This window comes from Oncorhynchus nerka, linkage group LG6 (assembly GCF_034236695.1).
Source record: "Oncorhynchus nerka isolate Pitt River linkage group LG6, Oner_Uvic_2.0, whole genome shotgun sequence".
NCBI classification, from domain to species: domain Eukaryota; kingdom Metazoa; phylum Chordata; class Actinopteri; order Salmoniformes; family Salmonidae; genus Oncorhynchus; species Oncorhynchus nerka.
Window position 1 is genome coordinate 90,310,241 of NC_088401.1, and position 15,223 is coordinate 90,325,463.

Consider the following 15,223-nt stretch of genomic DNA (forward strand, 5'->3'; position numbering starts at 1 on the left):
TGCTTCCTTGGCAGGAACTAATGGGGATCCATAATAAACCCCAGGAAGAGTAGCTGCTGCCTTGACAGGAACTAAATGGGGATCCATAATAAACCCCAGGAAGAGTAGCTGCTGCCTTGGCAGGAACTAACGGGGATCCATAATAAACCCCAGGAAGAGTAGCTGCTGCCTTGACAGGAACTAATGGGGATCCATAATAAATACAAATAGCACCATAGGAACTAATGTCACTGTCAGTTATACCACACAACAAGACCAGCACTCCCTGTCTGTCATAGCCTAACCATCATTCATGTCTGGCCTCATTTTACAGGAATTCGGCCATGCCCGGTTCAAGACCAGTGTTGCAAAGACCATGAAAGGGTTTGAATACGTCCTGGCCAAAATGCAAGGTAAGATGGAGGCCAGTTGTTTTATTACACTGTAAAATAAGTTGTTGGGGCGGAAACGGGACTGTGTTGGGGTGGAAACGGGACTGTGTTGGGGTGGAAACGGGACTGTGTTGGGGTGGAAACGGGACTGTGTTGGGGTGGAAACGGGACTGTGTTGGGGTGGAAACGGACTGTGTTGGGGTGGAAACGGACTGTGTTGGGGCGGAAACGGGACTGTGTCGGGGCGGAAACGGGACTGTGTCGGGGCGGAAACGGGACTGTGTCGGGGCGGAAACGGGACTGTGTCGGGGCGGAAACGGGACTGTGTTGGGGTGGAAACGGGACTGTGTTGGGGTCAGTTCAGTTCCTTACTGTATTGCAGTGCTGTGTGGTGGGGAGCGGAAACAGACTGTGTTGGGGTGGGTAGACGGCACGGTTGTTGGGGTGGAGACGGCACTGTGTTGGGGTGGGTAGACGGGACTGTGTTGGGGTAGACGGCACGGTTGTCGTGGGTAGACGGCACGGTTGTCGTGGGTAGACGGCACGGTTGTCGTGGGTAGACGGCACGGTTGTCGTGGGTAGACGGCACGGTTGTCGTGGGTAGACGGCACGGTTGTCGTGGGTAGACGGCACGGTTGTCGTGGGTAGACGGCACGGTTGTCGTGGGTAGACACGGCACGGTTGTCGTGGGTAGACAGCACGGTTGTCGTGGGTAGACACGGCACGGTTGTCGTGGGTAGACACGGCACGGTTGTCGTGGGTAGACACGGCACGGTTGTCGTGGGTAGACACGGCACGGTTGTCGTGGGTAGACACGGCACGGTTGTCGGGTAGACACGACACGGTTGTCGTGGGTAGACACGGCACGGTTGTCGTGGGTAGACACGGCACGGTTGTCGTGGGTAGACACACGGTTGTCGTGGTAGACAGGCACGGTTGTCGTGGGTAGACACGGCACGGTTGTCGTGGGTAGGCACGGCACGGTTGTCGTGGGTAGGCACGGCACGGTTGTCGGGTAGACACGGCACGGTTGTCGTGGGTAGACACGGCACGGTTGTCGTGGGTAGACACGGCACGGTTGTCGTGGGTAGACACGGCACGGTTGTCGTGGGTAGACACGGCACGGTTGTCGTGGGTAGACACTGCACGGTTGTCGTGGGTAGACACGGCACGGTTGTCGTGGGTAGACACGGCACGGTTGTCGTGGGTAGACACGGCACGGTTGTCGTGGGTAGACACGGCACGGTTGTCGTGGGTAGACACGGCACGGTTGTCGTGGGTAGACACGGCACGGTTGTCGTGGGTAGACAGCACGGTTGTCGTGGGTAGACAGCACTGTTGTCGTGGGTAGACACGGCACGGTTGTCGTGGGTAGACACGGCACGGTTGTCGTGGGTAGACAGCACGGTTGTCGTGGGTAGACAGCACTGTTGTCGTGGGTAGGCACGGTTGTCGTGGGTAGGCACGGTTGTCGTGGGTAGACAGCACGGTTGTCGTGGGTAGACAGCACGGTTGTCGTGGGTAGACACGGCACGGTTGTCGTGGGTAGACACGGCACGGTTGTCGTGGGTAGACACGGCGCGGTTGTCGTGGGTAGGCACGGCGCGGTTGTCGTGGGTAGACGGCACGGTTGTCGTGGGTAGACGGCACGGTTGTCGTGGGTAGACGGCACGGTTGTCGTGGGTAGACGGCACGGTTGTCGTGGGTAGACGGCACGGTTGTCGTGGGTAGACGCGGCGCGGTTGTCGTGGGTAGACGCGGCGCGGTTGTCGTGGGTAGACGCGGCGCGGTTGTCGTGGGTAGACGCGGCGCGGTTGTCGTGGGTAGACGCGGCGCGGTTGTCGTGGGTAGACGCGGCGCGGTTGTCGTGGGTAGACGCGGCGCGGTTGTCGTGGGTAGACGCGGCGCGGTTGTCGTGGGTAGACGCGGCGCGGTTGTCGTGGGTAGACGCGGCGCGGTTGTCGTGGGTAGACGCTGCACGGTTGTCTAGGGTAGACGCTGCACGGTTGTCGTGGGTAGACACGGCACGGTTGTCGTGGGTAGACACGGCGTGGTGGGTAGACACGGCGTGGTGGGTAGACACGGCGTGGTGGGTAGACACGGCGTGGTGGGTAGACACGGCGTGGTGGGTAGACACGGTTGTCGTGGGTAGACACGGTTGTCGTGGGTAGACTCGGTTGTCGTGGGTAGACACGGTTGTCGTGGGTAGACACGGTTGTCGTGGGTAGACACGACACGGTTGTCGTGGGTAGACACGACACGGTTGTCGTGGGTAGACACGGCGCGGTGGGTAGACACGGCGCGGTGGGTAGACACGGCACGGCACGGTTGTCGTGGGTAGACACGGCACGGTTGTCGTGGGTAGACACGGCACGGTGTGGTGGGTAGCGGTTGTCGTGGGTGGAAACAGTTGAATCAGAATGAACTATGAACAGTTGTTTTTATTAGTTCAGTACAGAGAGAGAGAGACTGGACTCTCTACTTTTACAGTTTTTGCTATAAAATGAACTTGAATCCTTCATAGCAACAAGACATGCTGGAGTCTAGTCTTCGCATAAATTACAATAATATTCAACCAACGACTACATTCCATTTGTATCCTATGAGGTTCAGACTGCTGCTTTTCTGTTCTAAACCAGACCCTGATTACAGGGGAATAATGGCTGGTGTCCCAGGTCTAAACCAGGCCCTGATTACAGGGGAATAATGGCTGGTGTCCCAGGTCTAAACCAGGCCCTGATTACAGGGGAGCAATGGCTGGTGTCCCAGGTCTAAGCCAGGCCCTGATTACAGGGGAATAATGGCTGGTGTCCCAGGTCTAAACCAGGCCCTGATTACAGGGGAACAATGGCTGGTGTCCCAGGTCTAAACCAGGCCCTGATTACAGGGGAACAATGGCTGGTGTCCCAGGTCTAAACCAGGCCCTGATTACAGGGGAACAATGGCTGGTGTCCCAGGTCTAAACCAGGCCCTGATTACAGGGGAACAATGGCTGGTGTCCCAGGTCTAAACCAGGCCCTGATTACAGGGGAATAATGGCTGGTGTCCCAGGTCTAAACCAGGCCCTGATTACAGGGAACAATGGCTGGTGTCCCAGGTCTAAACCAGGCCCTGATTACAGGGGAGCAATGGCTGGTGTCCCAGGTCTAAACCAGGCCCTGATTACAGGGGAACAATGGCTGGTGTCCCAGGTCTAAACCAGGCCCTGATTACAGGGGAACAATGGCTGGTGTCCCAGGTCTAAACCAGGCCCTGATTACAGGGGAACAATGGCTGGTGTCCCAGGTCTAAACCAGGCCCTGATTACAGGGGAACAATGGCTGGTGTCCCAGGTCTAAACCAGGCCCTGATTACAGGGAACAATGGCTGGTGTCCCAGGAAACCAGGCCCTGATTACAGGGGAACAATGGCTGGTGTCCCCGGTGGAAACCAGGCCCTGATTCAGGGGAACAATGAACAGTTGTCCCAGGTTAAACCAGGCCCTGATTACAGGGAACAATGGCTGGTGTCCCAGGTCTAAACAGGCCCTGATTACAGGGGAAAATGGCTGGTGTCCCAGGTTAAACCAGGCCCTGATTACAGGGGAACAATGGCTGGTGTCCCAGGTCTAAACCAGGCCCTGATTACAGGGGAACAATGGCTGGTGTCCCAGGTCTAAACCAGGCCCTGATTACAGGGGAACAATACATTCCCATTTGTATCCAGGCCCTGATTACAGAACAATGGCTGGTGTCCCAGTTCTAAACCAGGCCCTGATTACAGGGGAACAATGGCTGGTGTCCCAGGTCTAAACCAGGCCCTGATTACAGGGGAACAATGGCTGGTGTCCCAGGTCTAAACCAGGCCCTGATTACAGGGGAACAATGGCTGGTGTCCCAGGTCTAAACCAGGCCCTGATTACAGGGGAACAATGGCTGGTGTCCCAGGTCTAAACCAGGCCCTGATTACAGGGGAACAATGGCTGGTGTCCCAGGTCTAAACCAGGCCCTGATTACAGGGGAACAATGGCTGGTGTCCCAGGTCTAAACCAGGCCCTGATTACAGGGGAACAATGGCTGGTGTCCCAGGTCTAAACCAGGCCCTGATTACAGGGGACAATGGAACAAAGCCATGTTCTAACCACCACGTTCTCTCTCTCTCTCTCTCTTTTTCTTTCTTTCTTTCCAGGTGATACCCCCTCCAGGACCCTGGCTGAGCATGCTGCAGAGAGGGCCAGGGAGACGGCTCTGGTAGCTAAAGAGAAAGCCAAAGGCCTGGCCTCACAGGCTCACAAGAAACAACAGTATGTCTGAGCTGCCAGTGTAGGGTGAAGTTTCCCCTAGATGCTGATAAGGTTAGGATTGGGGCAGGGGAAGCTGATCCTAAATGTCTTCCAAGAAACTTTATCCTGGAGCCCGAGGTGCCAGTGGGAGGAAGTAGACATTGGCCCCTGTCAGACCTGCCTGGATTCAAAGACTATTCAAGAATAATTTCAACTACTTTATCTGGGATCGATTTTAAGTGTGCCTGGAACCAATAGAATGCTGAAAACCCCTGCTCATCTGGCACTCACGGCAGGCTCAAGCAATTACAAAAACAAAAACAAACAAAAAATGTTGAAAAGTATTTGATCCCAGATCTGTTTGGCACAAACTGCTGGACCAGAGTCAGATCTTATTTACCTAATGATTACATTTGGAGGTAGGGGAATCTGATCCCAGATCTGTTTGGTCCTAACTGCTGGACCAGAGTCAGATCTTATTTACCTAATGATTACATTTGGAGGTAGGGGAATCTGATCCCAGATCTGTTTGGTCCTAACTGCTGGACCAGAGTCAGATCTTATTTACCTAATGATTACATTTGGAGGTAGGGGAATCTGATCCCAGATCTGTTTGGTCCTAACTGCTGGACCAGAGTCAGATCTTATTTACCTAATGATTACATTTGGAGGTAGGGGAATCTGATCCCAGATCTGTTTGGCCCAAACTGCTGGACCAGAGTCAGATCTTATTTACCTAATGATTACATTTGGAGGTAGGGGAATCTGATCCCAGATCTGTTTGGTCCTAACTGCTGGACCAGAGTCCGATCTTATTTACCTAATGATTACATTTGGAGGTAGGGGAATCTGATCCCAGATCTGTGATTAACTGGTTGATCCCAAATCTTATTTACCTAATGATTACATTTGGAGGAAATCTATCCCAGATCTGTGATTAAGATTCCGGAACAATATAATATATATAATATATTAATAAAATATATTAATAATATATTAATATATATAGTATAATAAGGTAATAAGCTGGAAATCTGAAATCCTCCAACCAGGATTTCTGGAACGTTTCTGGGAAATGTTGTAAATGCTTTGAAGAAATGTTGCTACTCTTGGTGTGACTGAGCTCAGGACCATTACAGTTAAAAGCTTGATTTGATTCAAATGTGGTCGGAGGCTTCGTACGGAGGGTGAGACGTAATTACTGCTCCTCCGGAGGCGGAGTCTTAATCAAACTCCGCCTCTTAAATGTTGCAACAATGCAAAGGGCTCGGTATAGCTCCGCATTGACATGATTGGTTGACGGACGGACGGACGGGGGGGTCCTGTATTAACACAAACTCGCTGCCATGACAACTTCCTTCACAGCAGTTCTGACTTCTGCAGAGGCTGCAAACACAGTAATCGGCATACGGGCCACTACAGATGTCGTTTTGACCATGCAGAGCTTTTTACACTTTTGTCTTCTACCACAAAGTGTCCAGGGTCACAATAGTCCTAGCTAGCGTCCTTGTCTCCTTTCCTTCAGGACAGGTAGGTGAAGGCACTGGGCTTGTTTACATTCTACTACCTCCACGTGTCCGTGGTCTCTTATCAGTTGGGGTGTAGAGATGTTTATCTCAATGAGACAAACCTGCAGAAATGAAGGTTCCATACTAGTAGCAGGAAGTGTCCGCGACGAGGCTAAACGCTACGGAAGTGGTGACTGTACATCACAGGATGTAAACTGACTGTAATGGTTGGAGGTATGCGACAGCATTGGGGACAGGACGACGCCAGTCTCACCCAGCAGGTGGTCTACTGTGCACGTGCCGACGTTGGTCTCGGTCGGTCTTGTCCTCTTGGTTTTTTTATTTTATCGGGAGCGAGTACAAGAGCCTGGTTCGTGTCTCTAGAAATGACTCGTGACTCTAGTTAGGTTTCCATCTGGCTGTTTTTTCGTGACCAACTGATTACTGTCATCTTCTTAAAGTCTAACCACCACGAGGATGTAGTTCCGCACAGGGAAGCAGGTCCTTAGACACTGATATGGGGTCAGTTTACCATTCCCCCCCCCCCCACTAATGTCTACGGTTAGGATTGGAGGAGGGGGAAGCAGGTCCTTAGACACTGATATGGGGTCAGTTTACCATTTCCCCCCCCCCCCACTAATGTCTACGGTTAGGATTGGAGGAGGAAGCAGGTCCTTAGACACTGATATGGGGTCAGTTTACCATTTCCCCCCACTAATGTCTACGGTTAGGATTGGAGGAGGGGGAAGCAGGTCCTTAGACGCTGATATGGGGTCAGTTTACCATTTCCCCCCCCCCCCACTAATGTCTACGGTTAGGATTGGAGGAGGGGGAAGCTGATCCTAGACCTGGAGGCCTAGCCACCATTCCCTCCCAACTCAAAGGGTGTATCCCAAATGGCACCCTTATTCCCTCCCTATATAGTGTACTACTTTTTACCAGAGTCCTATAGACCCTGATATAACGTAGTGTCCCAGAGTCCTATAGACCCTGATATAAAGTAGTGTCCCAGAGCCCTATAGACCCTGATATAAAGTAGTGTCCCAGAGTCCTATAGACCCTGATATAAAATAGTGCCCTAAATAGAGAATAGGGTGCCATTTTGGAACTGCGCCATATAGACCCTGATATAAAATAGTGCCCTAATAGAGAATAGGGTGCCATTTTGGGACTGAGCCTCAGTGCTCTCTTCAGCTCTTTAACATCTTGTGCTCTTCTGTCTTCTTTGTCACAAGAAGCATTTCTGCTGTCTGTTGTAATTCCTTGACCTTCATATAGTTGTGTTTCTCACACTGCAGATGAGACTGACTACATATCTTCATTTACATATCTGTGTTTTAGCCTTACGATTTTAAATATTTGTGTTTTTTATTTCAAAATCCAATCTTTTGTTTCTGCTAGCTTAGACTGCTCAAAAAAAGCACATCTCAAAAGAAATCTCTTGATTCATCTCTCTTCGCTGATATATTCATTGATTTTTAGTTATGGCGTTTTCATTTCATTGCTTCAGATTTAAAGTTGTTACACGTGTGATGATGAGGGGGGGTGTCCTCGTTGCTTGAAAGTGAACCTCGCTCTTGACATTGTGAACAGACAGGATTGCTGTCAACATCGATGTCTGTATGAGGCCCAGAGACTCATGAAGAAATGAGCTCAGAGAAAGTGAGTCAAATTGCTGAAGTTGTAAATGACACTTAAAGACATCCTGGATGTGTCTGTAGTTTCATCAATAATGCTCGAGGGGTCGTTGGCACGTGGCCAATATACCACAGCTAAGAGCTGTTCTTAAGCCATATATCACAAACCACAGAGGTGCCTTGTTGCTATTAGAAACCGGTTACCAACGTAATTCGAGCAGTAAAAAAAAATAACATAATGTTTTGTCATATCCATGCTATACGGTCTGATATACCACGGCTGTCAGCCAATCCTCATTCAGGGCTCGAACCACCCAGTTTATAAACATGCAGAATTACTGTCTTACCTCAATTAGCCATGAAATCCCTAGTTTCTAACCCTTTCCCGCCACATTGGGCAATTAGTTGTAGTCCGCGGGCTTCAGCCCCTTTTGACATTTTGAGTGACAGCTAGCAAGATGCTAACGCAGCAGAGAGAGGAGCGATGGCGTGGTGCACATACGTGATGTAGTACACAATATTCGGGGACCACTTTTGGCTTGTGAGTGCTCCTATCAGAACCACTGGCTGAAAGGTAAACAAAAAGTACTGTTGAATTATTTGTGATGTTTTTTAATGAATGTTTGAGCAACAGTATCGGCTTATTGATGAATAACAATAAAATATTTTACGTTACATGGATCCTTTTTTCAATTTGTTTTCCCTCAAATAATCGCTTGAATAACAAGGAAGTGATTAGTATTAAATATGTATTCATACATAATAGCACTGGTACATAATAACACTGGTACATAACACTGGTACATAACACTGGTACATAACACTGGTACATAGCACTGGTACATAGCACTGGTACATAACACTGGTACATAACACTGGTACATAACACTGGTACATAACACTGGTACATAACACTGGTACATAACACTGGTACATAATAGCACTGGTACATAATAGCACTGGTACATAACACTGGTACATAACACTGGTACATAACACTGGTACATAACACTGGTACATAATAAAATCAAATCAAATCAAATCAAATTTTATTTGTCACATACACATGGTTAGCAGATGTTAATGCGAGTGTAGCGAAATGCTTGTGCTTCTAGTTCCGACAATGCAGTGATAACCAACAAGTAATCTAACTAACAATTCCAAAACTACTGTCTTATACACAGTGTAAGGGGATAAGGAATATGTACATAAGGATATATGAATGAGTGATGGTACAGAGCAGCATACAGTAGATGGTATGGTACAGTATATACACTGAGATGAGTATGTAGACAAAGTAAACAAAGTGGCATAGTTAAAGTGGCTAGTGACATAAGAATGCAGTCGATGATCTAGAGTACAGTATATACATATGCATATGAGATGAATAGTGTAGGGTAAGTAACATTATATAAGGTAGCATTGTTTAAAGTGGCTAGTGATATATTTACATCATTTCCCATCAATTCCCTTTTAAAGTGGCTGGAGTTGGGTCAGTGTCAATGACACTGGCAGCAGCCACTCAATGTTAGTGATTGCTGTTTAACAGTCTGATGGCCTTGAGATAGAAGCTGTTTTAATCGGTCCCACTTTGATGCACCTGTACTGACCTCGCCTTCTGGATGATACACTGGGGGTGAACAGGCAGTGGTTTGGGTGGTTGATGTCCATGATGATCTTTATGGCCTTCCTGTAACATCGGGTGGGTAGGTGTCCTGGAGGGCACTAGTTTGCCCCGGTGATAGCACTGTGCAGACCTCACTACCCTCTGAGAGCACGGTTGAGGGCGGAGCAGTTGCCGTACCAGGCGGTGATACAGCCCGCCAGGATATTGTGCATCTGTAGAAGTTTGACAGTGCTTTGGTGACAAGCCAAATTTCTTCAGCCTCCTGAGGTTGAAGAGGCGCTGCTGCGCCTTCTTCAACGCTGTCAGTGTGAGTGGACCAATTCAGTTTGTCTGTGATGTGTATGCCGAGGAACTTAAAACTTGCTACCCTCTCCACTACTGATCCATCGATGTGGATAGGGGTGTTCCCTCTGCTGTTTCCTGAAGTCCACAATCATCTCCTTAGTTTTGTTGACGTTGAGTGTGAGGTTATTTTCCTGACACCACACTCGAGGGCCCTCACCTCCTCCCTGTAGGCCGTCACTCGTTGTTGGTAATCAAGCCTACCACTGTTGTGTCGTCCGCAAACTTGATGATTGAGTTGGAGGCGTGCATGGCCACGCAGTCGTGGGTGAACAGGGAGTACAGGAGCAGGGCTCAGAACGCACCTGTGGGGCCCCCGTGTTGAGGATCACGGGAGGAGATGTTGTTGCCTACACACCACCTGTGGGCGGCCCGTCAGGAAGTCCAGTACCCAGTTGCACAGGGCGGGGTCGAGACCCAGGGTCTCGAGCTTGATGACGAGCTTGGAGGGTACTATGGTATTGAATGCCGAGCTGTAGTCGATGAACAGCATTCTCACATAGGTATTCCTCTTGTCCAGGTGGGTTAGGGCAGTGTGCAGTGTGGTTGAGATTGCATCGTCTGTGGACCTATTTGGGTAAGCAAATTGAGTGGGTCTACTCAGGTAGGGTGGAGGTGATATGGTCCTGACTAGTCTCTCAAAGCACTTCATGATGACGGAAGTGAGTGCTACGGGGGCGGTAGTCACTCAGCAGTTACCTTAGCTTTCTTGGGAACAGGAACAATGGTGGCCCTCTTGAAGCATGTGGGAACAGCAGACTGGTGGGATTGATTGAATATGTCCTCAACACACCGGCCAGCTGGGTGCGCATGCCTGAGGGCGCGGCTGGGGATGCCTCTGGGCCTGCAGCCTCAGGGTTAACACGTTTAAATGTCTTACTCACCTCGGCTGCAGTGAAGGAGAGACTGCATGTTTTCATTGCACCTCAGTGGGTATTGTCCTCAAACATCCTGATTTAGTCTGCCTGGGAGCAAGACATCCTGGTCCGTGACTGGGCTGGGTTTCCTCAGTGGGTGACATCCTGTAGACCCAGCCACATGCCTCTTGTGCAGCCATTGAATTGAGATTCCACTTTGTCTCTGTACTGATGCTTAGCTTCAGCACCCTCAGGGTAGGTAACATCCTGAAGTCACTCAGACACCTCAGTGATTAAAAGCATGGTTGCTTTCAGTCACGCGAAGCCATCAATCCACGGTTTCTGGTTTGGGAATGTTTTTGGTATGGGAACATCTTGAAGTCACTCAATGACCTCAGAATCAGCGGTCGTCAACATTTCCATCTGAAGTCACTCAGAAACATGTCCCAGTCACGTGATGGAAGCAGTCCTGAGTGTGGAGTCACTTGGTCAGCACAGACCTCAGTGGGTAGCATCTTGTTTAAGTTTCTGCCTGTAGGCAGGGATCAGCAAAATGGAGTCGTGGTCAGCTTTTCAGCACAAAGGGGGCGGGGCATATATGCGTCAGTGGAAGTTAGAGTAACAATGATCCAGTTTTACCACACCCAGTTGCGCAATCGATATGCTGGTAAAATTTAGGAGTCTTGTTTTCAGATTCTTTGTTAAAATCAGCTACAATGAATGCAGCCACCGGATAAATGGTTTCAGTTTGCAAAGAGTTAAATAAAGAAGTCAGAGCCAGCATGTGTCACCTGGGGGTGGGTGATTATAACATTCTCTTGGAAGATAATGCGGTCTACATTTGATTGTGGAATTCTAAATCAGGTGAACAGTTCCTGTATGTTTCCTTCATCACACCATGTCAGTGGTCATGAGGCATACGCCCCGCCACTCTTCACCAGAAAGATGTTTGTTTCTGTCGGCGCGATGCGTGGAGAAACCCGTTGGCTGCACCGCCTCGGATTGCGTCTTCCCAGTTAGCCATGGTGAAGCAGAGAACGTTGCAGTCTCTGATGTCCCTCTGGAATGCTACACCTCAGTCAACCTTGTTGTCAAGAGACTGGACATTGGCAAGAAGAATGCTGGGAGTGCTCAGCACACCTCAGTCTGACCAGAACACCCTGAAGTTTCCCTCTTTTTCAGCACACCTCAGTGGTAGCATCCATTCCGAAGTCCTCAGAACACCTCAGTGGGAAAACATATTCTTGGTCGTACTGATGGTGAGTTGGCGCTGATCTTATATTCAGCAGTTCTTCTCGACTGTGGGTGAAACCTAAGATGACCTGGGGTACTAATGTAAGAAATAACAGTAAAAAACAAAAAACCATAGTTTCCTAGGAAGTGGGTGAGGCGGCCATCTCAGTCGGCGCCGGAAGATATATAGCACTGGTACATAACACGGGTACATAACACTGGTACATAACACTGGTACATAACACTGGTACATAACACTTGTACATAATAGCACTGGTACACAATAGCACTGGTACATAACACTGGTACACAATAACACTGGTACTTAATAGCACTGGTACATAATAGCACTGGTACACGATAGCACTGGTACACGATAGCACTGGTACACGATAGCACTGGTACATAACACTGGTACATAATAGCACTGGTACATAATAACACTGGTACATAATAACACTGGTACATGATAGCACTGGTACATAACACTGGTACATAATAGCACTGGTACATAACACTGGTACATAATAGCACTGGTACACGATAGCACTGGTACACGATAGCACTGGGACAGAGGAACACTGGTTCATAATAGCACTGGTACATAATAGCACTGGTACATAATAACACTGGTACATGATAGCACTGGTACATGATAGCACTGGTACATAATAGCACTGGGACAGAGGAACACTGGTACATAATAGCACTGGGACAGAGGAACACTGGTACATAATAACACTGGTACATAACACTGGGACAGAGGAACACTGGTACATAATAACACTGGTACATAATAACACTGGGACATAATAACACTGGTACATAATAGCACTGGTACATAATAGCACTGATACATAATAACACTGGTACATAATAACACTGGGACAGAGGAACACTGGGTGCCTTAGATAGATAGACATGTTGTTGTTGCAATGACAAGTACATAAGGCATCTTGTTGGGGTATAAACCTCCTGAAGGCAGGCAGGCACTCAGCACACCTCAGTGGGTAGCATCCTGAAGTCACTCAGCACACCTCAGTGGGTAGCATCCTGAAGTCACTCAGCACACCTCAGTGGGTAGCATCCTGAAGTCACTCAGCACACCTCAGTGGGTAGCATCCTGAAGTCACTCAGCACACCTCAGTGGGTAGCATCCTGAAGGCAGGCAGGCACTCAGCACACCTCAGTGGGTAGCATCCTGAAGTCACTCAGCACACCTCAGTGGGTAGCATCCTGAAGTCACTCAGCACACCTCAGTGGGTAGCATCCTGAAGTCACTCAACACACCTCAGTGGTAACATCCTGAAGTCACTCAGCACACCTCAGTGGGTAACATCCTGAAGTCACTCAGCACACCTCAGTGGGTAGCATCCTGAAGGCAGGCAGTCACTCAGCACACCTCAAGTGGTAACATCCTGAAGTCACTCAGCACACCTCAGTGGGTAGCATCCTGAAGTCACTCAACACACCTCAGTGGTAACATCCTGAAGTCACTCAGCACACCTCAGTGGGTAACATCCTGAAGTCACTCAGCACACCTCAGTGGGTAGCATCCTGAAGGCAGGCAGTCACTCAGCACACCTCAAGTGGTAACATCCTGAAGTCACTCAGCACACCTCAGTGGGTGACATCCTGAAGTCACTCAGCACACCTCAGTGGTAACATCCTGAAGTCACTCAGCACACCTCAGTGGTAACATCCTGAAGTCACTCAGCACACCTCAGTGGGTAACATCCTGAAGTCACTCAGCACACCTCAGTGGGTAGCATCCTGAAGTCACTCAGCACACCTCAGTGGGTAGCATCCTGAAGTCACTCAGCACACCTCAGTGGGTGACATCCTGAAGGCACTCAGCACACCTCAGTGGGTGACATCCTGAAGGCACTCAGCACACCTCAGTGGGTGACATCCTGAAGTCACTCAGCACACCTCAGTGGGTGACATCCTGAAGTCACTCAGCACACCTCAGTGGGTGACATCCTGAAGTCACTCAGCACACCTCAGTGGTAACATCCTGAAGTCACTCAGCACACCTCAGTGGGTAGCAGGCAGTCACTCAGCACACCTCAGTGGTAACATCCTGAAGTCACTCAGCACACCTCAGTGGTAACATCCTGAAGTCACTCAGCACACCTCAGTGGTAACATCCTGAAGTCACTCAGCACACCTCAGTGGGTGACATCCTGAAGTCACTCAGCACACCTCAGTGGGTGACATCCTGAAGTCACTCAGCACACCTCAGTGGGTGACATCCTGAAGTCACTCAGCACACCTCAGTGGGTGACATCCTGAAGTCACTCAGCACACCTCAGTGGGTAGCAGGCAGTCACTCAGCACACCTCAGTGGTAACATCCTGAAGTCACTCAGCACACCTCAGTGGTAACATCCTGAAGTCACTTAGCACACCTCAGTGGGTAGCAGGCAGTCACTCAGCACACCTCAGTGGGTGACATCCTGAAGTCACTCAACACACCTCAGTGGGTGACATCCTGAAGTCACTCAGCACACCTCAGTGGTAACATCCTGAAGTCACTCAGCACACCTCAGTGGGTAGCAGGCAGTCACTCAGCACACCTCAGTGGTAACATCCTGAAGTCACTCAGCACACCTCAGTGGTAACATCCTGAAGTCACTCAGCACACCTCAGTGGTAACATCCTGAAGTCACTCAGCACACCTCAGTGGGTGACATCCTGAAGTCACTCAGCACACCTCAGTGGGTGACATCCTGAAGTCACTCAGCACACCTCAGTGGGTGACATCCTGAAGTCACTCAGCACACCTCAGTGGTAACATCCTGAAGTCACTCAGCACACCTCAGTGGGTAGCAGGCAGTCACTCAGCACACCTCAGTGGTAACATCCTGAAGTCACTCAGCACACCTCAGTGGTAACATCCTGAAGTCACTTAGCACACCTCAGTGGGTAGCAGGCAGTCACTCAGCACACCTCAGTGGGTGACATCCTGAAGTCACTCAACACACCTCAGTGGGTGACATCTTGAAGTCACTCAGCACACCTCAGTGGGTAAGCAGGCAGTCACTCAGCACACCTCAGTGGGTAGCAGGCAGTCACTCAGCACACCTCAGTGGGTAGCTGGCAGTCACTCAGCACACCTCAGTGGGTGACATCCTGAAGTCACTCAGCACACCTCAGTGGTAACATCCTGAAGTCACTCAGCACACCTCAGTGGGTAGCAGGCAGTCACTCAGCACACCTCAGTGGTAACATCCTGAAGTCACTCAGCACACCTCAGTGGGTAGCATCCTGAAGTCACTCAGCACACCTCAGTGGGTGACATCCTGAAGTCACTCAGCACACCTCAGTGGGTGACATCCTGAAGTCACTCAGCACACCTCAGTGGGTAGCATCCTGAAGTCACTCA

The 15,223-nt window shown here is 49.9% G+C and overlaps 1 protein-coding gene across 1 annotated transcript in view; it reads left to right on the forward strand.

The window, feature by feature from the left end:
- The window catches only part of prelid1a (PRELI domain containing 1a), a 33,925-nt gene extending 28,428 nt beyond the window's left edge, over positions 1-5,497 (forward strand). The window contains exons 5-6 of the mRNA XM_065019996.1: positions 314-392; positions 4,539-5,497. Coding sequence (XP_064876068.1) covers positions 314-392; positions 4,539-4,663 — 204 coding nt within the window. The 3' untranslated portion in view covers positions 4,664-5,497. The remainder of the gene's footprint in view (positions 1-313; positions 393-4,538) is intronic.
- Positions 5,498-15,223: the final 9,726 nt, after the last annotated feature.